This window comes from Oncorhynchus mykiss, chromosome 4, assembly GCF_057628025.1.
Source record: "Oncorhynchus mykiss isolate SJ-2025 chromosome 4, ASM5762802v1, whole genome shotgun sequence".
Taxonomy (NCBI): Eukaryota; Metazoa; Chordata; class Actinopteri; order Salmoniformes; family Salmonidae; genus Oncorhynchus; species Oncorhynchus mykiss.
The window spans coordinates 18,996,076-19,021,000 of NC_143025.1; the positions used below are offsets into that span (position 1 = coordinate 18,996,076).

Genomic DNA, 24,925 nt, shown 5'->3' on the forward strand with positions numbered 1-24,925 from the left:
CAATAGTTGTGAAAACTGACCACATACTTGTGAAAATTACACAAAAGCGATTGAAAAAAACTAACTTGTTAAAAGAAGAAAAACATTTGAGAAGATATCATTGTTTTATGCTCATGGTATTCCACAGTAAATGTATATTTTGGTTCAATAGTGAAAAAGTTTTGAATATGAGACTTGCTGCATTACAAGTGTTACCAGTTTGGAGTTTTGTACTAAGAGTTTTGATAATTCACAACATACGTGTGAAAATAGCACCAACGCGATTGAAAAATACTGTAAAAGATAGCAATAATTTCTCGGACATTACATTGATAGTTAAGGTACATGTGTAATTTCTAATATTCTTAATTATTAAAAATTCACAAACAGGTTGGATTGCTGTATTTTTCAGTGGGACAATTTTAAAGTGAAACATTCTGAATGTACAAATACATATTCATTAACTATGCAAACTATTGCAGTACTATTAGCTGTTTTTAGATAATATTTGATGAGAAACTTATACTTGGGAAGGCTATCTGATGTGGTTTTAGTGTGTGGGCAAAATAATAGAGACAGAAACCATTTGCCTGACATTCAAAATGACAAACGCCAGAGGCTTGCTCTTGAATGCATTTGCTAGTGTCCATTCTTAGTTATAAACAAACATGTGCATGCAGACAAACAAGTCACAACCATTGTTTTTTTTTAATAGAAAGATCGTATTTTCTTTCAACCAAGGACGCCAGACATTTTGGGATATATTACAAAGAGAAAAACAGAACAAAACAAATGGAATTATATGGTTTAGACGGTGTGGATTTAGTGGTCTCATATACAATACAATTTATTTTTGTAGCCAAAAGTGCAAATTCTCCAGAACCACCTATCCCCTGCATAGCCCTGTATAGCTTCCAAAATACACTGACAGACAATGTTAATGAAAAGGACTTTTCTGAAGAGGACAGGGTTTTTAGCATCCAAGCCTGACAGACAGGGAATACTCTGCTGCCCCTGCGTTTTAAACTAGAATGGATGGATAGTGATTTTTACAGTTAGAAATCAATCTACAATGGATAGTCACTCTCTTCTCCCTCACACCTCTGCTACATGTCTGCATACTACTCTATTTTGCTAAAACTAATTTTGATTTGACTGAAAAATTTGGTCGTTCCTATTTTCATGTCTCAGAATGATTTGAGGATACCAGATCCAGCAATTTACTCTAGCTACACAAGGGGCACTATTGTACAGCAAAGAGACACCACATACATTAATGAACCAGTATGTGTAAGTGACGTGAGAGATACAAATAAATGAGCTTTAAACCTACAAAGTACTGCATGTTTGACATTAAGTAGAACTACCCAGTTAGCCTTCTCAGAAAGCTTCTCAACTGTTATGGAAGTTTCTGTGCAGCGCAACTCTCCCAATGAGATTATATGACTTGTTTTCCAAAGAGATTGTATGTGGAGATGAAGGAGACCTTGCCTTAAAACCCTTTCACTCCGAGTGTATCCCCACTGAGCTGCATCTATTAGCTGAGACTGTGTGTATGCCAGAGGTGTATGTATGGCCTAGTGGGGCGGTAGCTCGAATGGATTTCAACCCAAATATCAAATATTCAAGTTCTCATTTTCATGTAGCTTTGCATTTAAATAAAAATCCATAATGAAATAAAAATATCAACAAGAATAAACAATAATAACAATAGTAATAACCCCCAAAAAACAGCAAACAATATTCTGGATGGCCTTTCGCAAAGTGCTTTGTTACAATCGCAGAAGCTGAGACATTCAGGCAGTCGGACGGCCAAGCCTCGAGAGGCCGAGCTCACTGCCTGCCTGTCTGTCTGTCTGTCAGACTGGGGGTGGTAGGAGGTGGAATGGACAGATTGAAACACTCGGCTGTAAAACGCTGACTGTTCCTCTCCCTCCACCCCCTCCGTCTCCCCACGCCAAGACTCAAAAGCGGGAATTACTGTATGAAGTTATGGAATGTATCCTCTATTGGTTGGTGGCTTTAAACCACGAGTGAGTCTCTTTTTCCCTCCCTCCCTCAGCTTCCCCTGCTGAGGGCCTGTGATCTCTAATCAAAGGCCTGTCTTTAGAGATATGGAAACCAGGGTCTGGAGAGAGAACCCACCCTTCTACCCTCCCCTCTGTGCTTCTCATACCCAGATACTTTTATGCATGTTTCAACCTGATTAACACAGACTTCTCAGCACTCTCCCTCCCACAGACAAGCCATTGAATCAACATTAGGTAAAGCAATAGGGGTCACAGTCACATGGCAATGGGGAACCAAATGTTTCCCCGATCTACGTTCTGGGAAACATTTTGTTAAACATTGGTACAATTTGGCAATTGTCCAAATGGATGTTACTGGGGTCAAATCACAAACTGAACAGAAACAGAAATTGAAACGCAATGCATTGCAGTGTTGCTTTCCACCTGAGAAGCACTAACAGAAAAGTAGATAATTTCCCCATCACCAATTCTGTGACTCCCCTATATCGTCCACCATTTTGCTACATCATATAATTCCCAGTGAAACACAACAAGAAGGGGCAACCTGAACCATTGCACAGCACAACTTCCCTGATCTGGTCTCTCCCACTTTTTGCAAACCATTGTACCCCACTGACGTAGATAGTGACTCCTACAGTAAACTGGCCGACCAACCAGCCAATAGCCTCTGATAGGCCCCAGGGATAGCTGTACCAGTGCCAGAGCCACGCTGTGCATTGTGCCATACTACATATGTCATCCTCAGCTTGCTGTGCTTCACCAGCCTGGACATTCAGGTGTGCAGCACCACTAACAAAACATATCCTCCACCACCATTACCCACTCCTGTTCTATGATTATTACAGTTATAATTGTTATCAAATGTTTTGCGTAGTTTTTAATGCTTTCAGATATGTTCTTTTCTTTTTCTTAATAACTTAGGAACAAAACAGGACGATTTGGATAAACACCAACAATAAGTCTTTTCTTGAAGGAGTTGTGAGACACCTTGTCAGTGTAGCGTGTGTCGGAGTAACAGAGGTCAGGGGCTGAGCCTGGGAGGTCTCACCAGGAGTAGGACCATGGGAACATAGGGCAAGGAAGTAGCAGAGAACTACACCACACCATCAACCAGTAGAACAATTAGGTCATAGGTTCACCATTTATAAGTAAGTCATAGTAGTTTGATCAAACAATACAGTGAGAGTTTGATTGAGAGTGGCTCACCAGAGATTTTCAGCCACACTCCTCAACATCCACATGTTTTAACTGACCATTAGGAAGTTAGATTAAGGTGTTCTACAATTAAAAAGAGGGAGGGGTTCTTGCTTTCCTTCTGTTTTAAGTCACGTTCTCACCCATATCCCATGTCCACCTGGCGAGACAGACAAACAGAGCCCAGCCTGCTACTCGACCCATTAAACAAAGCTTAGTCCTCAGACAAGGCCACAGAGTCCCAGAGAACACTCACTCTACCTAAAGGACACCTGAATTTATCTAGACACTGCTGCTGAACACACTGCTCAGAGGGTTGTCATACTACCTCCCAGAGGTAGCTATATAAGTTATATATAGGGTCTGAATGTTTACAACATTTCAAACATGGAGGGAGAGTTTCAGATTCGCTGTAGTTACATGACTTTTGTCTCCTCTGTGTGAACTATTCTACAACTTTCAAAGCACCTTTAGGCTTTGCTGTATACATTCAACATGATAAGACAGCTTAAATGTGCAATGACTTATCAAAGTATTTTTCTGCTTTGGTTTGGTTAATTAATGTTGGTATACTTCTCAGAAGAACCTTTACATGATCAAGTCTGCTGGTTAGGGGAATGGATGACCTCTGTGTGTTGGACCGCTGAGTGTGTAACACTCTGTGCTCATGGAAACTCAAGGGCCTTGCTGAGGTCTCATGCCCTCCTACCCTTAGCAGGACAAGGACATGACTTTAGTGCAAACTCTTGTTGTCTCAGCTATAGCACTATTTCCAGTGCTATCAGGCTTTATATCCCCAACCCCACCCAAAACACCCCTCTGCCCGACTTCATAAAATACCCCACCCTCCCTAAACCACATCCCATACCCTGACCCCCACCCACACAAAAACAGCCATAAAGTTGGTTAGAAAAAGAAGGAATGCTGTAGCAGAACCTTTAAGATGTTTTTTTTTTTTACATAAAGACATAAAGGACAAGCTATTCCATCTCCACCATTGTAAAGTCCACAGAAATAAAGGGAGAAATGTGAAGTCAAGTAAATGTTGTGTATGATTCCACACAATTTGCTGCATACATAGAGGGGGTGGGCTTCGTTGGTGTGTGGCTTGGTCAGAGGCGGTCTCATTCTAGATATAATGTCTGGGATTACTTTCATACCTTCATTTATACACCAGACATGAAGAGCAACTAGGGCATATCTCTATAAGTGTGTCCTATGTGCAATCTGGGTCAATTTTGGCTTAGCCAAAGAATAAAGAAATCAAATAGGAATACAACTTGAAATCACAATACTAAGGCCCAAGAATGTCACCCGTTTAAATGGTTACATATGCTTGGGAGGGGTAACTTAGAAGCCTAACACCTTACCGAACTATGGCTTTCATCAGACCTGTGCATATACATGACCCTACACCGAGCTCCTGGCATTCAGGCTATACATATCAACCACCCCTTACTACCTCCTAGTATTTGACTTGATCATTGTAGATGTCCACACTGACAGACTAATGAATACATTCATCTAAAAGGAGTCAAACTGCTCAATAACAAATCCCAGGGAAATAAAGATTGCAACAGAATACAAAGCGGTGAAAAGCGATGGAAAAGATGGTTTAGGGTGTGTGGATGTTTCAAGTATACTCCCACACCCCTTAGTTAGCCACTACTTGGAAAATAGTATGTGTATGATGGAACTGCCGTGCAGTTGGAGTTGGTGTCTGACTGTGTTTTCTTCCCTGCGATAATATGTGGAGCTATGAGAGGGGAGCTGGTGAACAGATGGGTGGAGATAGTTTGTTTATCCAGGCTTGCCCTGAGACCCTCCAGCCATGCACAACCACTCACACACACTCCGGCCCCACCCCCTCCACTCGTCCCCTGCTCTGCATTAAGACATGAATATAGACTATATATATATATATATATATATATATAGTCTATATATATATATATATTTTTTTTTAACCAAAACTTAACTTCAAGTGCAATCAGTTACATGGGGTTATTTTGTATTTTTAAAAGTTTGTATGGTCACAAAACCCAACATGTTCATTTCTGAACCCGCCGGAATTCTCTTAAGATCCAAAACGCACATACATTTCTTTCTTTTTTGGCAGCTTGTCGTCAAAAACTGAACAAAACCAGAAAACAAGCTTAACGGCAGCACTTGCGTTGGGGATATTAAGCTCATTCGCCTTACTTTGTTTCAAAGTACCCGTTTCTTTGACAAAAGTGCCCTTCTCAGTAACAAAGTGCATTCAGAACCTGCTTCTTTCCCATTAAGGTGCAAAGGACTGATACTCAGGACACCGCATTGCAGCAATGGCAGGGGAATTGGATCTAAGTCACTGGCACGGCACCCTCTCCTCTGTGTGGTTAAGAGTGTACTGACCAAGACAAACATGTCCAGATGTATGTGAGCCAGTGGCCCATACCGAACACACGTCATAAGTCTGTAGAGCAACACCTAGTGGCTGCCCTCGTGTTTTTCGCCCACTTTAGTGTCTGCCTGGTTTTTAGTGCGCCAGCAGTTTGGGGAGCGTGTTTGAACGTGCCCACAACTGGAGGAGCTGCTGACACTCCCAGCCCGTCTGTGAGTGAGTCACACTGCACTGATGTGGCCAGAGAAAAGACCCTGGCTGCCACACACACAAACACCCAGCAGCAGTCCAGTCAGCCACTGAGTAGACCTTCTCTACCCAGGGCTCTATAATACCCTGCACTCCACAGGCTGGTTTTGGGGCATTGGAGGACTAAAGTGGGAGAGAGAAGGCCTGATTTGAACCCGTTCTGCCTGGAAACATGGCTGTGCCGAGGAGATTATATTTTGGAATGCAACAGACATTGTGAAATCCCCCTCCACTCGCCCTCCCCTCGCCACCCATCCCCCAACACCCAGCTGCGCACTTATTTGGCCTCCCAACTTGGACAGGTATTTATTGCTCTCTTCACCACACAGGTTGCCTCGTGGTTTTCGTGGTCCCCAGGACAAAAAAAAGATTGGAATACGCACTATTACACACCTCCTTTCCCTGACGACCCCCTTTAAATATACATCTCTCTGTTGGATATCTTTAGTAAAGCTGTGCAAACGTATAAAAAAGGTGCTCATCTCATCTCTGTCTATCCCTGCTTTTGGTCTCTTTCAACCTGCTGTTGGTTAGACACTGCCATCTCTCCTCAAACCAGGGAAGATTCTGTCAGAACTGCACAAAGTTAAGCACATAGCTAGTAACTCTTCTTTCTTTGGGCAGTAACTCTATACATCTCAATCAAGTGTTACGTTTAGGACCAATGGGTTTCTCAATTCAATATACTCTAACATTCATACAGTTTCTTTTCTCTTTTACCCACAAGCTTCACTCTGTGAGAAATCTGACATCAAGCTGAAGGAAACCCCAATTGGTAGGCTAATATATCTCAGCATTAAAAAGGGACCAATATAATCAGCGCCTAACGTATCTACATGTATACAACTGTAAAGTGTCAAGTACCCAAAGCAGTCAACTCAAACAAGAAACAAACAACGGAAAAAAATTAAGACAAATCAAAAAGAAAATAGAAAGGCTGAAATGTCAGGGTTGTGATTGGTAGTCAACGACGTGGTCACCTGGCAACATGACCATAGTAGTGCTTTAGAAACACACCCCCTGCTCTTGCGGTCCTTACCCCTGCAATGGAAGAGCCCCCCCCAAACGTGGATTCAACTCGACATTTAACATTTTAAAAAGATTAACCATAGATTTAAAAATATATTTTAAAGAGTAAGTGACACTTAAATCAAATCCTTGTCTGATTCTTTCTGGAGCATTTGAAAACAATGATTATTTCTGCATCAGAGGTGTGGTTGAGTTAATCTTGCATATATTGTCATATTCTGACAATACTACTATTTCTATAGTAACTGTACATTGTAGAAATGCAAAAGAATAGAAAAAGATCGGTTGCTTTCCATCTGAATATGAGAGATCACACTCCGTTCACCAATGCAGCAGCCAATAGATGTGGGACACCTCAAAGTTTAAAGGCTATGAAGTCCAAACCAATAGAATCTATTTTAACTGCATAGTTTCTCAGGTTTTTCTGTTGTTTGGTTATACATAAGCTTAAGCACTTTTGCCAAATGTACAGAAACCCAGATGAGACAGAAATTACCCAGAAAGGAGACATCATGGAGGTGTGATTTGAAGCGTTCTTTGCTCTTTAACAGAACGCTGACTCGTGTGTGTGTCTACTCTGTTTCCTAAAGCAAAGGGATAAAATAAACGGAAAATATTAGATTGGTGACACCCTGATTTGGTATATAGAGGAATAGTTAGTTGTTGTGTTTATTTTGTTTGCCGTTGTTCATAGCGTGTTCTTTTCTCCCTTGGTTTCGGTGGCGGCCCCTCAGGGTCCCAGTATGAATATGGCGTCCAGCGTCCCTCCCTGTCTCAGTCCCCCGGCTCCCCTGCCATCTCCTGGGGCTGAGGACTGTGTGCATGGGCCCTGGAGGCCCCCTCCACCGCCGCAGCTGAAGCCGCCTCCATGCGCCGTCTCCCCCTGCCACTCCGAGGGCCGGGGCCCGCCAGCCCCACAGGGACCTCCAGGAGCCCGGGGTCCCGCACACGAGGCTTGCGGCCGCGGCGGGAGGGGATGCCATTGCATCCGTCCTTCTTGAGGTGGCGGTGCAGGTGGTCTGAACGCACAAAAGTCTTAAAGCAGCTGGAGCACTGGTAGGGCCGCAGGCCTGTGTGCACGCGCATGTGGTTCTTCAGGTCGTAGTTGTGGGCGAACGCAGCACCACACTGCGTGCACAAATAAGGCTTCTCTCCCGTATGCTTACGCATGTGAACCTTGAGCTTGTCCTGCCTGCGGAGGAAGAACACAGAGGCTCAGTACAGAAAAACAACAGAATTGATTAGTACAGTAGGAACTCCGATAGCAACAAGGGTCGTTAAAATAAGAAGCAAACTACAACCATTAACCAAACGATAGGCTAAGAATCACAATCTTGAAAAATGTCCATTTAAAACATGTCTGTGTTGACATTGAAACAAAATAGAAAATGCTCCGCTACTTTGCAACATAGGCTACAGTACATATTGTTATGTGATATTAAAGTAGGGTGTCTGTCTCCCTGTGTCTATCTCCTTCACTATAACACCTAATGGACCTCTTCCAGGTTGTTTACTCTGCCATGGCAGCAAGGTCATCTGAGGACAGGCCAGGAATAAATACAAAAGTTTGGAAAATAATAGTAGTGGTCACACGGTCTTAAGTGTGGATATTGTGGAAGAAAGGCCTTGTAAAGGTCCAGCCATGCTGGAATTGAGGATTCTTTGCTTGTAGAACTATTTTTTACTTTATTTTTTCCTTCACACTTTTCACTTACAGTTATCTACACCATTTCTCAAAGTACATGTAGAGACCTGGCCCGGAGCTCAACGTTCACAGACAGTGTGGCTAGGTTCAGGGGAAATCTATTTCTGGTGCCGCTACCTTCAAAGAATATCACATATAACACTGGAAAGTGGAAATAAACTCAATTAAACAAAAATGCTTGTGAACGAAACTGTATATTTTCTTTATTGAACCTTTAGTTTAGATTAAGGGTTGCAGAAGCGTTAGTTTCTCTTGTCACTTTTTTGGACAAACCCAAAAAAGTAAGACTAATCAATGGGTCAGAGACTAATCAATGGGTCAATAGCTCCTCTTAAAACATCAACAGCAAGTTTTCAGTAAAATTAAATTAGAAGACAAAACATACACTTTAGGATTACAGTCTGTAGAAGTGCTATCTTGTAAAAGTAGGACAGCTAGCTGTACACCTTACTAGTGCCAAGTTCAGGCCCCTCTACTTTATTAATTGAGGCTTCCCGCACAGGAGACTGAAAAGATTTGGCATGGGTCCCCAGATCCTCAAAAAGGTTGACAGCTGTACCATCGAGAGCATTCTGACTGGTTGCATCACCGCCTGGTATGGCAACTGCTCAGCATCCGACCGTAAGGCACTACAGAGGGTAGTGTGTATGGCCCAGTACATCACTGGGGCCAAGCTTCCTGACATCCAGGACCTATATACTAGGCGCTATCAGAGGAAGGCCCTAAAAATTGTCAAAGACTCCAGTCACCCAAGTCATAGACTGTTTTCTCTGCTAACGCATGGCAAGCGGTACCGGAGCGCCAAGTCTAGGACCAAAAGGCTTCTAAAACAGCTTCTACCCCCAAGCCATAAGACTGCTGAACAATTAATCAAATGGCCACCGGACTATTTACATTGACCCCGCCTTTGTTTTTACACTGTTGCTACTCACTGTTAATTATCTATGCATAGTCACTTTACCCCAACCTACATGTACAAATTACCTCGACTAACCTGTACCCCCCCACATTGACGCGATACCGGTAACCCTGCATACGTATAGCCATGTTATTGTTATTTTATTGTGTTACTTTTTATTTAATTTTTTACTTTAGTTTCTAAACTCTATTTCTTGAACAGCATTGTAAGCATTTCACAGTAACGTCTAAACCTGTTGTATTCAGTGCATGTGACAATAAAACATTTGATTTGAATCAGTCCTTCAGCTTCCCTCACCTACCCACCCAGTCATAATATCTGTCTCTCTGCCATCCAGCCCTTTAGCACCCAGAGTGCACCTAAACAAACCTCCGGAGTTAAGAGAACTACTTAGCACCCACACAAGCCACATAGGGGCACTACTGCTACCATGGTTACACACATACAGTGACACAGGGTGAAATATTTAAAGGACAGGAGTGGTTTATTACAGTACGAAAGCAGCACACTCGTAACCCTGATCAAATAGGATTAAGATTACAACACCCGCTTCCCACTTCACTGCCGATAGGCTGCATTTAGAAGCAAGCACATTTAGATCAGGCTCGCCCGCCTGCGCAAAGGGTATATCAAAATATGTATATATAAAGGATATGTCATGTGGAAACCCTCATATTAAATTCTAAGGTGATGGTTTATATTCAGAATAATGTATTATAGCTTTGTCATTATTCTGTATTTATTTAAAAAATATATTTTACATGTGATAAGGCCACACAAGAGAGCCAGAGATAATTACACACACCTGTGATAATCTGAAGTACCCCAAAAGCCCACTAGATGTCATTTGATAAAATTAAATATATTCTTTGAAAGTTACCAACATTCTGGTAGCTTTCTGGTAAACTTCAAACATTTCCAGTAATATACCCTCCCTTTGCAACCCTAGTCCTGGGTATTTCCAGTGTGCATCTATTTCCAATGCAAGTCCATTGACTCATTCATTAAGAAGATAGATTCAAGGAAGAGGTAGTGCTCTTAAAATACAGGGAGACCAGCGACACAGCGCGCTAATCTAGCAGTCCACCCTGGCCTGTAGCTAGCTGGGCAGCCTGACTGTTAGCAGACAGATTTCATTAGCTGGCTAAGGACTGGGAGAGGGAGGGGAGAGAGAGGGAGAGGGCTGGTCGGTTGGGAGGGAGGGGAGATAGAGGGAGAGGGCTGGTCGGTTGGGAGGGGAGAGAGAGGGAGAGGGCTGATCGGTTGGGAGGGGAGATAGAGGGAGAGGGCTGGTCGGTTGGGAGGGGAGAGAGGGGGAGGGGGCTGGTCGGTTTGGAGGGGAGAGAGAAGGAGAGGGCTGGTCGGTTGGGAGAGGAGAGAGAGGTCCAGTCGGTTTTGTCGTGGGCAATAATCAACAAAACCAGGGATCACAAGTTCAAATTCCGGCATTGGCACAGATAGGGCACCGCTCGGCTTGTAATCCCCGTCAGTATCAGAACAGAAAACTTTACAGCAGCTTCCTCCTAGATAACGTGTCACAACCCTCTTTTATACCACCTGTTAACATTCCAGGACTTTGCCATGAGCCATGTCTTCATAAAACACGTCTTCATGACACCCTGATTCCCTCCACTAGATGAAATATCAAACATGTTCATCTCTGATTAACATTTTCCAGAAAGGTTTTGGCAAAATGATTTACATTACCACATAGATAGGGGACATCAGAGCGGCAGGCAGCCTAGTGGTTAGAGCGTTGGACTAGTAATCGAAAGGTTCCAAGATAGAATCCCCGAGCTCACAAGGTAAAAATCTGTTGTTCTGCCCCTGAACAAGGCAATTAACCCACTGTTACTAGGTCGTCATTGAAAATAAGAATTTGTTCTTAACTGACTTACTATGCTTTCAGCTATGTTTCTCACTTTAATTTCAGGATAGTACATTAATTAGTAAATTAATTAATTGACAGAGAGCAAACATTTGGCTAAGCTAACATAGCTCATGCTAAGTAAGACTGTCCTTGGCTGTAGGACAACAGTGGTCTTGTTTTTGCTCCATCACGCCTCCTCACCATGAGTAGATGTGACATGGGTGGTCAATGCATTAATTGGGGCGTACCTGGTGAAGCGCACTTTGCAGATGGCGCACTCATAGGGCTTCTCTCCCGTGTGCGTGCGGATGTGGCGGGGTAGCTTGCCTGCACCCTGGATGACCTTGGAGCAGATGGGGCACTTCTGGAAGGCCTTGGAGCGCATCTTCCTCTCCCCTCCGCCCCCTCTCTCTTCTCCCTTTCCTCCCCTCTCTCCTCCCCCCCTCTCTCTCTCTCGGCTAGAGCCGCCCCGTGCCGTCCAGAGGGGCAGCAGTCCCTGTGAGACGGCGGCAGCGGCATCTTCGTGCTGCGTGCTGTTAAAGTAATTCAAGTAAAACTCCACGTCCGGGTCCTCTCCCTCCCCCAGCTCCTCCCCGGCCGCGGCCCGCTCCTTCTGCCTCTCGATGGAGTCCATCATCTTCTGCAGGAGGGCGCTGGCCGAGCCCCTCTCTCCATCCCGCCCCCCCTCTTCCTCCCCCTCTTCCTCCGTCTCCAGTTTGGGCTTCGTTGGGAGGTAAAAATGTCCATTCTGGGCTGGGACGTAGAAAGAGGCCCCTGGCCCCCCTCCGTTACCCCTGGCCCAGGCCAGCATGTCCCTGCCACTTTCAGAGTGCTCCACTTCCCCTTCGTCCTCCTCATCCTCATCCTCTTCATCTTCAGGGTCCTGTGTGGGGGCCTGGGTCAGGGCGAGGTCCAGGGGAGAGTAGTACTCTCTGGGGCCCCCAGGGGCCCCGTTGCTTTGGGCCCCATTGCCATGATTAAAGTGCAGGTTTGTGGGCATGTCCCTGAGCTCTGGCGTGCTGCAGCTGCTGCTCCAGTGGGCCCCTCTCTGGAAGTACTGTAGATACTCCTGGGCCCGCAGCCGATTCCCCTGCTCCACCTCTCCTCCTCCACCTTTCCCCTCCTCCTCATCATCATCCTCTTCTTCTCCTCGCTCACTGCCCGCCTACGATAAACAGGATTCCATTACACTCATACAATGTCTAATAGAATGTGAGTGGACACATGCATATCATATTCACACAACAGAAACATATATGACTATGAACATGGCCATGCTACTGCTATTCTACACGCTCCCCGCCATGCAAATGTTGTAGCTTAACTGCGATAGGTTTTGTCTGTAGAATGCAGCTTGTGAAAGCGCACCCTGTCCTGAGACTCAGAGACTGAGGTTGGCTTAGCATGGGTAAATGTTTTGAGGTCAGTGTTATTGTGACCCCAGGGTGTGGATGTGTGTTTGGCAGTGTGTGAGAGAGACACACTAATAAAGAGCATGATGTGATGGCCAGACAAAGACCGATGACTGAGTGTTAGTTTGTTAGCGTGACGCGATGAGGTTGTGTGGTACGTGGTCTGTGGTGGCGCATTTGGATGGAGCTCCAGAATGGCACTTGCAACACAATAGTTTTAACAACTCAAAACAAGAGTGGTTCGACTAGTTTCCACAGAGGCCATACTGAATACATGTATTTTAACTTTCAGAAACTTTGGATAAGAAGGTTTGTTAAGTGACCATATTTTGATGCGAGGCCTGTGATGTAATGGTAAGACAGAGACTGTTAATGGTAAGACAGAGACTGCTGACGGAGTGTTGGTAAGTTAGCGTTGTCATGATGACCAGCCTACCGGCGGGGAGAGCACTTTGGTGTCCAGCAGGTGAGTGCAGACTTCCTGGACGGGCGAGATCTCCAGCAGGTGGGCGGCGGCCAGGATGTCTCCCACGGAGCTGTGGCTGACGGTCAGCGTGGCTGTGTAGGCAAAGTCCAGCAAGGCGCCTAGGGCCTCGGCCGCCACAAAGTCGATGGAGTAGACGTGCTGCTGGTCGGCAGTTGGACCAGAGGTGAACAGCTTGTAGAAGTAGGGGCTGCAGGAGGCCAAGACCGAGCGGTGGGCGGGGAACTCCTTCTCCTGGTTGACCAGGAGCACATCACACAGCAGGCCGCTGAGGCGCTGCTTGTTCAGGCTGCCCAGGATGTCTGCGCTGTGCTCGGGGAAGGGGATGCCCACCAGGCCCTCCTCCGCCACCTCCCCTCTCCCTCCTCCTCCACCCCCAGTGCCCCTGAGCCGCCGCCCGCCCCTTCCGCCGGCTCCCAACGACATCTTCCACCAGCCTGCCGCAGAGCCGCCAATCACAGCCGCCGCCCGCGTGTCCGTCCTGCCGTCTGTCCGTCTGCCTGTCTGAGGGAGGAAGAAGAGGGGGAGAAAAGGAGGGGAGAATCAGTTCTCAGTCTTTAAAACACAATACACAGATGCCCAATTCAATTCCTAGCCCAAAGTCCTAGGGATTTGGTAGGTATTACAGTAGCAATATGGTAATAGCACCACGTACATGGCCATAATTACAAACATTTGAGGACACTGAGGTCCGGACCACTGTATTTTTTTCAAATTTGAAAAAAAGTTTGTGTACAAAATATATATTTGTATTAAAGGAAATCAATCTAAATATTGCTCAAAGCTCAGAACATTTGTATTCTTCATAGGACTGAGTTCTAATCGCGCCTGCTTGTTTGCAAAAGAATGGAATCATGAACAGTGGTTTGCTCGTTATGTTCGCCTGCGCCCCCGGATTTGCCATTTTAGCAGCACATGGAGTTTATAGTTTACCCATCATTTTTTACCACCACATCGCTGATATTAATACAGAATCGTAAATAATATTCTATTTGTTGACCCCAATCTCCCCAAATGATATCCAATTGGTAGTTACAGTCATGTCCAACTCCAGTATGGATTCGGGAGAGGCCAAGGTCGAGAGCCATGCGTCCTCTGAAACACGACCCTGCCAAGCCGCACTGCTTCTTGACACACTGTTCGCTTAACATGGAAGCCAGTCGCACCAATGTGTCAGAGGAAACACTGTGCAACTGAAGTCAGCGTGCATGCACCGTGCACGCCACAAGAAGTCGCTAGACTGCGATGGGACAAGGACCTCCCGGCCGGCTTAACCCTCCCCTAACAATTGTGTGCCGCCTCATGGGTCTCCCGGTCACAACCGTCTGGGACACAGTCTGGGATCGAACCCAGGTCTGTAGCGACTACTCTAGACCACGCCGCCACTTTGGAGGCCCCGTAAGTAATAGTCTAATGATTGATAATACGATCATCTATGTGCTCCATTGACGTCTGTCTGTGCGGAGCTTGATTAGTAATGGCTCGGAATACAAATGTGAACGCTACGTAATTTGAGAAAAGAGATATGTAAAGAGTTGATGATTTTATGCAATTCATCATTACAACTGACTGAACAGTCGCTGATGCTAGGTGTCAGTGTGATTCAGTTCTCATATTTCAGGAGTATAACATTACAGTGGTATAGCTAATAGCTGGTGGGAGGAGCTATAGGGGGACGGGCTCATTGTGATGGCTGGAATTGAATTACTGGAACGGAGTCTACAATGTGGTTTCCATATGTTTGATACCGTTCCATCTATGCCATTCCAGTCTTTACAATGAGTCCATGATCCTATAGCTCCTCCCACCATGCCTGCTCTCCTAATAGGCTGTGTGTTTCTAGATGGACCGAGGTGAATGAACCTACACTAGCTTGTTTTTGCTGTTCTCTAAACAGCATTTGAACGTTTTTTTTCTCCTTATATAGAAACGCAGTAAATGATCTTCAAATGATCTTTTCTCTGTAATTTTTCCATCCACCCAGATATATAAGAAGTGCCTCAGGGTAAGGGCTAGTGGTTATTCAGAAATCGTGTAAGAAAGTAATTTAAAGTGCCTTCACACCTGAGAGTATAGATGAAAATAATATTGTGTTGAAATGTTGCTCACTAATGCCACAATAATGTGGCGTGCCATTAATACCCACTGGGCACACACTGGTTGAATTAGTGTTTATTCCACGTCCTTTCAATTAAATTACGTTGAACTAACTAGGTCCGGAACGATACCAGTATTGCGATGCTCGTTTATGTGTAATGGCAAGGACCTTTTTAGGAAAAAACCCTAATGTTGGAAACAAACATCATTATGTTGTCATCCAGAGTCAGATTAATTATTTTCCAAACTATAGCCCACAAAATGTTTTTAAAAGGACCAAAGAGTGAACTGCTTCGTGTTTTCATTTTTGCCATGGAAAAAACATTACAATGCTGGTATCTTCACAGCCCTAGAACCAACGTGGTATAAAAGTTGATACTGTTGATCAATTAAATTAAATCATGTCAGTTCCTATTGGCCAGTTTAGCTGAAGAACTGAAAGTTTTCAAAACGGCTGAGTTCTCTTGCCAATAGCCCATCACTACAGTCCTCTACAACACCAGGCCCCAGAGTTCATTAAAGAGCCTGAAGGGCCTGGAGGTGAGCCATGTTGTAACATCACCACCATACAAACACTACAGATACCATTGATTTCACTGACAAACAGCCGACATACTGGCTTCACAGACCAATCTAATAGAAACTACAGTATAGCTATGGCATACATCCTTTTTGGCCAACATCTCCCATACATAGTGTTGAAACAGCTGTCATCCATGCTGTATCTGTAATGCTGGATGTATTGGCCCACTGCTGAACCTATTACCATGAGAGAGAGTGAAGGGCCGTTTGAGGGAGAGCAGGGAGGATCAGAGTGCATGCTGGGAGGAGGAGCAGGGCCGGGACTGTACAGCAGCCTGTGCGTCGCTCTGTGTCAGTTAGGAAAGGGGGAGGAGTGGGGCGGAGGTTACAGACCCCGTGGAAAAACCTCACTGGAGGAGGAGGACATGCACAAGCTGCGAGGGAAAGGTATTAAAAAGGGAGGTTGTCAATCCGGTCTGAGCCGGTTACCCCACCCTTTACTGTGTGCCAAGTTTCAGGAAGGCTGTCCCCTCGCTCACGTGTGTGTGTGTGTGGGGGGTGGGTAAGATTAAAATGATCGACTGCAGCTTGCACTGCGCGGGGGAGGGGGGCTCGGCAACGCAAGTCCTTCCTGATTTGTCCATTTACAAACACACTTACACAAGCACAGACAAACACACACACACATTAAATAAAGCCCCCCCACCCTTCTCCATCTGCCAGGGAGACCCAGCAGGGGGTGAGGCAAGTGGGATTATTCTCTATAAGAGCAACGCATTCAAATGACATTCCTTCAGATTAAGCCTCTTGGTATATACACTAGCTGTGTTCAACCTGGCTGCCTCTTCTCTCGCCTGCTTGGCTCTCTCCCACACCTCCTCACAAAGCAACGCCTCTCTCCACACCTAGAGATCTGGCACCGCAGCAACACTAACCACAGGTCATACTCCGGTAACACTCTGTGAAAAGTCAACTCTGGGTAGTGCTAGAAACCTAATTGCACTTTCTCTGATGTTAACTCCAATCCTTCAACAAAGAGGAAAAATCCTTAACAAGACCTGTCAATCATGCCACCTCATAATGTGTGACATTTAAATGCTTTACTATGGTAAACCAGTACATCTGTCTTGCAGTAATCTTAAAACAAACAAGCTTGCAAATGGAAATAATACTGCCCCACTTGGTTCCATGTGGAGTAGTTTGTGTCTTTTATTGATGACACAATGCCCTTTCATTTCGGCTCAAGCCAAGTTAGAGCACTTTCTTTCTCCTTCAACCCCCTACTATTTTATATGCACCTGACCACACCGCCACTACAACTTCTCCCATTGTTTTTCTGATAAAACTGCCCTGTCTGACGTGGGAACATTTGATTATCCTCCACCTCTCATTTGAATATGCTGAGGGAGGGGAGCGAGGACAGAGACGAGAGAGAGAGACGAGAGAGAGAGAGACGAGAGACGAGAGACGAGAGAGAGAGAGAGAGAGAGAGAGAGAGAGAGAGAAGAGAGAGAGAGAGAGAGACGAGAGAGAGAGACGAGAGAGAGACGAGAGAGAGAGAGAGAGAGAGTCGGAGAAGGCAACTGCAGGGTTAACGGTCATGTCCTTCACAGTGTGGAAATAGATCCTGGGTGAGCCCACAGAGACCTCAGCCAAGTCAACCTGCTCTCACTGATGCTGCTGCTTACTGCACCAAGCTGCTGGGCTGGCCCCTGGTGCAAACCTGCTTACACATTATCCTCAGGACATACACGCCCGACCCTGGGTCACACGCAGATCTGTGGAGGCTGAGAGAAGTTAAAAACAGTCTCATAGGCTACCTCATACAGCCCAGTCACCATTGAGGCATGCAGGTGTCCTGTCTCGTACACAGGAGCTAGGGGGAGAGGAGAAGAGGCCGGGGCCAGGATGAACCTACAGAGAGCCCCACAGAGAGAAAGAGGAGGAAACAACAGTGCAAACAAACCTGATCCTGACACCTACTCATGGCTTGAAACATTCCTTATCACTTATTCATGGCTGTGGGTGACAGCGGCCACAGTGCCACACGGTGTCCCCAACGTCTCAGTTCCCAGGGCCACCACCGATCCAGCGTTGCCTGCCTAGTTCACTAGATCCTACTCTGCACGCACAGGGTGCTGCTTTGCAAGTCAAACCACTACTTACTGCTGCATACACCCCCCCCCCCCCCACCCCCCCACCCCCCACCACCACCACCATGCGTGCCCAGCAAACGTGGAGAACAGCTATCAAGATTAGATTTCGGGGACGATCCCATGAAAGACACTGAGCTGAACATCGACTTTGTTTCAGTTCTATTGAACTTTGTCTATTTGGCTTTTAACACTTGACTGTGATAAATGGGCTTCTGTCCTAGATAGAACCCTTCTTATTTAATGACCAATACAGTGACACCGTGTGGTTATACTGGTAGTTATAAAACCTGTAATACACTGGGTGGTGCGTTATATTGGAAATATAATCTCAGGTCAACAGGGACCAGGATCAAAGAAGCTACAGTCTTTGTCTGACACATACCGTTCATTCCTGGAGTAAAATGACTATCATCCTTACCCACAACAAGCTCAGGTGTTCCTTACATGACCAAAATGAAAGTCGCTGAAACTGAGTGTTTTGCTATGATGCTTTTGAAGAGCAGTCAACCGTACACTTCTTTGTTTCCCTGCTGAAGGGAGCAACACAGAAACCAGAAAACAAGCATCCTTAGCAGAACAAGCAGTGCAAGTGTGTGGGGGATCAGTGGTATATCTGTGAATAATTTAACTCCAACCACACTGGAACAATTACAGTAGACTAGGGTATAACTCATAGAAGCATAGGGTGGGTGATATAGTTAGACAGCAAGAGTGCAAACAGGTTGTCTTTCCCTGGCTGACTGTCACGGGCTAAGACCAGCCCCCTGTTGATTGAGCCCAGAGAAAGGGAATCACTGGACCGGGGTCACCAGGGTTCAAGGTCATGTCACAGAGGATATTACAGGATAATCAGAAATACTATGGGGAGGAGGGGGGCAGGGGCTGGCCAGTTCCAAGAAGAACATGATTCTGACTGAGGCTGAGCCTGGCCTAGTGTGGCTGTGTGAATCATTTCTGCCAGGCTTCCCGGGATAACAAGCCTGATAGGTCCTGAGCAGGAAGAGGGCGAACAACTGATAAAACTGGAGGTGGGGCTGTGCTGCTCAACTTGAAACACGGCAGACGGCTGCCAAGAATCAGACACAATGCCCCTGACTGAAAGGTAGTGGGCGAGGCAATCTTAAACAAACTCACAACCGTGACATCAGCCCAAGGAATACTGTACATTTAATGCACTTCGAAAGTGTCTGAGACTCGAGAAACCTTTTCTTAGCCCCTGTAAGAAACTAACCCTTCACACTGCAGGAGGGGTTAGACACCATTATATAAAGTCCTTATATCATGTTTGTCAATAAAGGTTAAGTGCAAGAGGAAGAGGGAGATTTTTATGATTTCATATCAAAGGTCTAAGTTCTTTAAGGGTACCATTACCCCAGAGATCAAGAGATAGCTGGAGAGCCACTGTCGGGAATCAATAACTGACTATTGTATGGGTTTACAGTACCATCCCCCTTCTCCTAGCAAAGTAAAGTAAACCAAAGTGAAGGCTCTACTTGGCTTTCCTTGCCTCCCTCCTCCAGCCTGAGCTAGCTGGTCCAGAAACAGACTTGCAAATCTGGCAGCACCGTTTCAAACAGAGACACAACCTCTTCTACTGCTGGAACTATACTTCCCTAACGCTGCCATATTGTCAGTCAGGAAGTAGTGGATCCAAACTCACAGTAGCACAAAAATCAGCTGCACCCCTAGTAGAGCCAGGCCCAGCAGCAGTAGCCCTCAGCCCTGCGCCATTCTGTGCAGGCGGCTGTGCATTGTGTGCAGAGGACTTCCTGTGTGTCTGTGACAGGCGTGTAACAGAACCCGCTCTGTTATCAGATGACCATCCCTCTCTCTCTCTCTTCCAGACACTGCACTGCGCTGTGCCCCTGCTGGCCAACCACATCGCCCACATCCCCTTCAGCCTGCTGAGAAGGCTAGAACAACGTCTGGAAATGAGACAGGAACTCACCAGCCATGAGATTGTCATATGCTACCCTCTGATCACAGGAGACATAAGCTCCACTCCTCTCTCCATACGTAGTACCAAGGTCAACATGGGATTTCTCAGACAATAGATTACTCAGACAATAGATTACTCAGACAAAAATGTGTGACATCTTGGAGACAACCCACCGCGTAAAAGGAAAGTGTAAAAAGTGAAGTCCCACTCACAACACAACGGTCTATTCTTACCCTGGCTGCATCTCAGCCTCTAATTTGATCAGGTTATGTGAGCTGCTTCATAACCCAGCAGGCCCAGGACAGCCCCTATCACTCCCCCCAGACTCCACAACAACAACACAACAGACAGAGCCATGTCTGTGTGCCTGTCTACTTGGGACAAGAACAGTGGGACATTTTGCTGCTGACAAGGGGAGTTCCCCCTTAATAAATGGGGCAGATTATAGTTCAGTGCACCACCCAAAAGCAACATTACCCCAAAATGAGGCCTTCCAAAGACTGTCAGTAAGCATGCATGCAACCTGTCTCCTCCTGTCACTGTGGACCTGCTAGTTTGGGGCATTATGGTGCACAACATACAAGAATATCAAACTGTATTCAACATGCTCACCGCCAAATTGATGGGTGGTGTCTAGGGCCTACCCACAGCCACTGAAGTCCCCTGCAATTCCCCTGGATGCTATTGTGGGTAACATGGAGCGTCCCGACTTAACCTTTTAGTGGAATTTATTCAGGCTGAAAGTAAGTGCAGCCTTTTGTAATTGGTACTCGGGGGTAGCAAAAGTAACATCAGAACACTTTGACATTTGACAGATGAATAATTTTAAAAACACTGCCTCTGAAAGCTATCTAAACACCTCTCAGTTGTGGGTGTCTTTATTACAATACAATATGCCCCATCCTCTCTCTCTTACCCACACACTTCAAAACAAGTCCAACAAGTATGGGTTGCCAGAAATATGCATCCGTGAATTAGAATGAGTTATGTTTCCTGCAACGTCTTTAGACAGTCAGACAGACAGACAGACAGACGGACAGGACAGAGACAGACAGTAGGCTAAAATACATTGTGACACAAATCACACAATGCCAAGAGGGCTACTTGAGGTGAGCCGGGGAGAAGAACAACTGAAGGAGGGTGTGGGCAGCCGGGGAGAAGAACAACTGAAGGAGGGTGTGGGCAGCCGGGGAGAAGAACAACTGAAGGAGGGTGTGGGCAGCCGGGGAGAAGAACAACTGAAGGAGGGTGTGGGCAGCCGGGGAGAAGAACAACTGAAGGAGGGTGTGGGCAGCCGGGGAGAAGAACAACAGAAGGAGGGTGTGGACAGCCGGGGAGAAGAACAACTGAAGGAGGGTGTGGGCAGCCGGGGAGAAGAACAACTGAAGGAGGGTGTGGGCAGCCGGGGAGAAGAACAACTGAAGGAGGGTGTGGGCAGCCGGGGAGAAGAACAACTGAAGGAGGGTGTGGGCAGCCGGGGAGAAGAACAACTGAAGGAGGGTGTGGGCAGCCGGGGAGAAGAACAACTGAAGGAGGGTGTGGACAGCCGGGGAGAAGAACAACTGAAGGAGGGTGTGGGCAGCCGGGGAGAAGAACAACTGAAGGAGGGTGTGGGCAGCCGGGGAGAAGAACAACTGAAGGAGGGTGTGGGCAGCCGGGGAGAAGAACAACTGAAGGAGGGTGTGGGCAGCCGGGGAGAAGAACAACTGAAGGAGGGTGTGGGCAGCCGGGGAGAAGAACAACTGAAGGAGGGTGTGGACAGCCGGGGAGAAGAACAACTGAAGGAGGGTGTGGGCAGCCGGGGAGAAGAACAACTGAAGGAGGGTGTGGGCAGCCGGGGAGAAGAACAACTGAAGGAGGGTGTGGGCAGCCGGGGAAAAGAACAACTGAAAGTTAATAAACTAATACAGGAGTTCCCAAGGGCAGTGGGCAAAGTTTCCAGTGGCGGCTCATTCTCTACACTTCACTAATGAGGGGAAATTGTCCACAAGAGGTGTCACATTTTCTTCCATCATGTCACAGCTGTGCCTGAGGGTAAGGAGGGATATATCATCTGTAGCAGACTCACTTATTACATTAATAACACCATTAATAACCATTACACCATTAACATTACACACAATCACATTATTTTAGATCATCCTCATTTTAAATCATCCCAGTAAGGAAAGTGTTAAAATGTCACAGTGTGTATTCCCCAAACTTTAAGACAACAGTCTCTATAAACATGATGTGATCTACCTGCTCTGAACAGTGCCCTATTTACCATCTTAAAAAAAATGATCTGCAAGTGGGTCAGGAGCTCTGAAGCCCCATCCCACTCTCTCTCACACACACACACACACACACACACACACACACACACACACACACACACACACACACACACACACACACACACACACACACACACACACACACACACAGAGAGAGAGAACCTGGTATTTATTTCCTCAGCTCTCCTCCTCCTTTCTCTTTCCTCAGTGTCAGGGGAGAGAGTGCAGTTTGAGCTCTTACCAGCTGGGCAGAAGCACGTGTCCCTTCCCCAGGCCCTGTCCGGCTCTCCTGTCTCCGTGTCTGGGTAGGGCCCTGCCTGCTGCCTCAGTACTGGAGCTTTTGCAGACAGGAAACTTCCGAGTGGCCCTAGTCATACAGGCAAGCCCTTGCCTGATTCCACACAAGCAGACACCTACTCCCCCCCTCTATTTTCAGCCCACTGCTCTTGCATATCTTCCTCGTCTGTGATTGGCTTGACAGCCGCTCACTCACCACACCTCCTTGCTGGGATAGGCTGGCAGCTGTTCCCTTTTCTGTATGGCCAAGGGCAAGGCACTCTGGGATGTAGAGTCCTTAAATGCTATTTGACCTGCTACACAGCCCTTGCTGTGAACTACGAGTCCCAGCTTTCCGTCCCTCGCCACCCCCACTGCTCCAAGCCTGTTCCAACGTAAGCACTCAGGGCAGAATTATACACTACAGTATGTTGCTAGCAGGATGCCAGGTATTAAAAGTACAGATCAGCCATCAAACAGGGCCGTGCTGCATACTAACAAAAGGCTCTCGGCCAGAACCGTCACAGTCAAACACTGTATTCAGTAAGACTACCCCTCTGTCTACGTTTTAAACACACTTCAAGAGGCCTGACCAAATTAAAGACTCATTTCTATTCTGATCAATTCCAAACCAGGAGGAAAGGACCAACCCAGCAAAAATATATTTAAACACATTGCTTGTAACTTTTCCCTCCAAGCATGATTTCTTAGTGAATGACAAATTCTGAAAAGTTGTCATTTGCTTGTCATCGTACCTTGTTCTACATAATTATTTTTGGTTCCTCCTTTCTCTTGTTCAGAACCCCCCCCCCCCCCTGAACATCCCATCCACCTCATCCTCTAAGTGCTTCCACCTGCCCAAAAAGTTAATGCCTCAAACACACCAAATGAAACGGAATCATCCCCAAAAAGGTAAAAGCAGGAATCAGATAAGTATTTTACCAGGAATAAAAACATATCCATAACTACTGTCTGCGACAACCCCCCCCCCCCCCCCCTCCCCTCCCCTCCCCTCCCCTCCCCTCTTGCTCTCTCCTCTCTCTCTCTCTGTCCCCCTCCCTCATTCCTTTCTCCTCTCCTTCTGTGCCTGCTCCCTCCGGTCGACAGGCCCTGGGCGGACAGCGGGGTGTAAGCGGGGGTGCTTTTAGCTCACCTGCGATGGCCGTGGTGGTGCTTGTTATGGGTCAGCCCTCCTCTCCCTCCCTCTCTCTCTAACTGTCGTGCTGCTCAAAGCCCCGTATGCGCTAACCAAGCGCCAGCAGATCAACTCAATTCCCTTCCTGGTTTCTGGAGGGCAAAGAGGTCCCTCCCTTTCTCGCTCTCTCTCACCCTCTCTCTCTCTTAAAGAAACAGCATTCCACTAGATGTTTCTCTTGCTCTCCTCTCTGGGGAGAAAAATAAGAGAGAGATTTGTCTGCGATCAAGAATGGACATTTGTCATCTCAATGACATAATTCAAAATGAGCACTTGACTTCATCGTCTTGCTGTGGGTACAGTTGACAACAGAGTCCATATTAATTGGGCATGAACTGATTGTAGTTCTTACCTTAGTCTTTTCTCTTCTAACGAATCGCACCCACCCATCCCATAGCCTGAGGTCATAGTGTCCCACCCCAAAAACAAGCCTTGGTACATTCCAGGACACAGGGGCTGCCAGTAACCCCCTAGACTCTCAATCTCTCCCTCCCCCTTCTCACGTTGTACTAGAATACCTGTACCTTTTACAGGTAAGACTACACAGAACATGCCTCACCTCGTCCTACTAATCCCACTTTTACCAACGCTTCTTAGGTGACGTGTAAGACACCAGTCAAAATCCAATCGTTCGGCTTTATATCTCTTATAAGGACAACGCATTTTGACTGATTTCTAACATGCCTACGCACTTTTTTAAAATGTTCTACACTGCACACCTGGACAGTCAGTCAGAGTGGGATGGAGATCTTCCATACTCTAAACAGGCATCACACGGAGTATGAACACATTATCATGTATGAAGTGAAATGGCTTACCTTATGTATTGTGATGAAACAGCTAGCCATGACCGGTGTCTCCTTGGTCTGACTGGAATCTGTTGCACCCCACACAGTGTGGCATGGCTTGGCACTGTGAGAAGAACTAGGCTAGGCATGCTGTGACAGCATGGGGGAGGCAGTAACACACACCCAGCCTAGAGGGCAGTGTCAGCACTACAGCAGGTAGCAGAGGTAGTTCACAATCAGACAAAACACGTATATATTTTTTATATTCTATCCCTCAAACTCAACTCTGGACCTCGAAGGGTGTTCCACTGGATTTGTTCCATTTTAAATCAGGGACAGATTTAGACCTGGGACACCAGGTGGGTGCACCTCATTATCAGGTAGAACAGAAAACCATTAGGTTTTTGAATACCCATGCTATA

The 24,925-nt window shown here is 46.3% G+C and overlaps 1 protein-coding gene across 3 annotated transcripts; it reads right to left on the reverse strand.

The window, feature by feature from the left end:
• Positions 1-668: 668 nt before the first annotated feature.
• Positions 669-24,665, reverse strand: LOC110521437 (zinc finger and BTB domain-containing protein 7A). Of its 3 annotated transcripts, XM_021598982.3 has the most exons (5): positions 24,534-24,626; positions 23,674-23,905; positions 13,207-13,758; positions 11,607-12,523; positions 669-8,056 (listed from the first exon to the last, which is right to left on the reverse strand). In XM_021598982.3, the coding sequence occupies exons 3-5, from the start codon at positions 13,678-13,680 to the stop codon at positions 7,639-7,641; spliced, it is 1,809 nt and encodes a 602-aa protein (XP_021454657.1). In that variant the 5' UTR covers positions 13,681-13,758; positions 23,674-23,905; positions 24,534-24,626; the 3' UTR covers positions 669-7,638. The 3 variants fall into 3 exon arrangements, with proteins under 3 accessions (XP_021454657.1, XP_090087471.1, XP_021454658.1); XM_090231345.1 differs by lacking the exon at positions 23,674-23,905 and having other exon boundaries at positions 24,534-24,665; XM_021598983.3 differs by lacking the exons at positions 23,674-23,905; positions 24,534-24,626 and adding an exon at positions 22,486-23,319.
• Between the last annotated feature and the right edge of the window lie 260 nt (positions 24,666-24,925).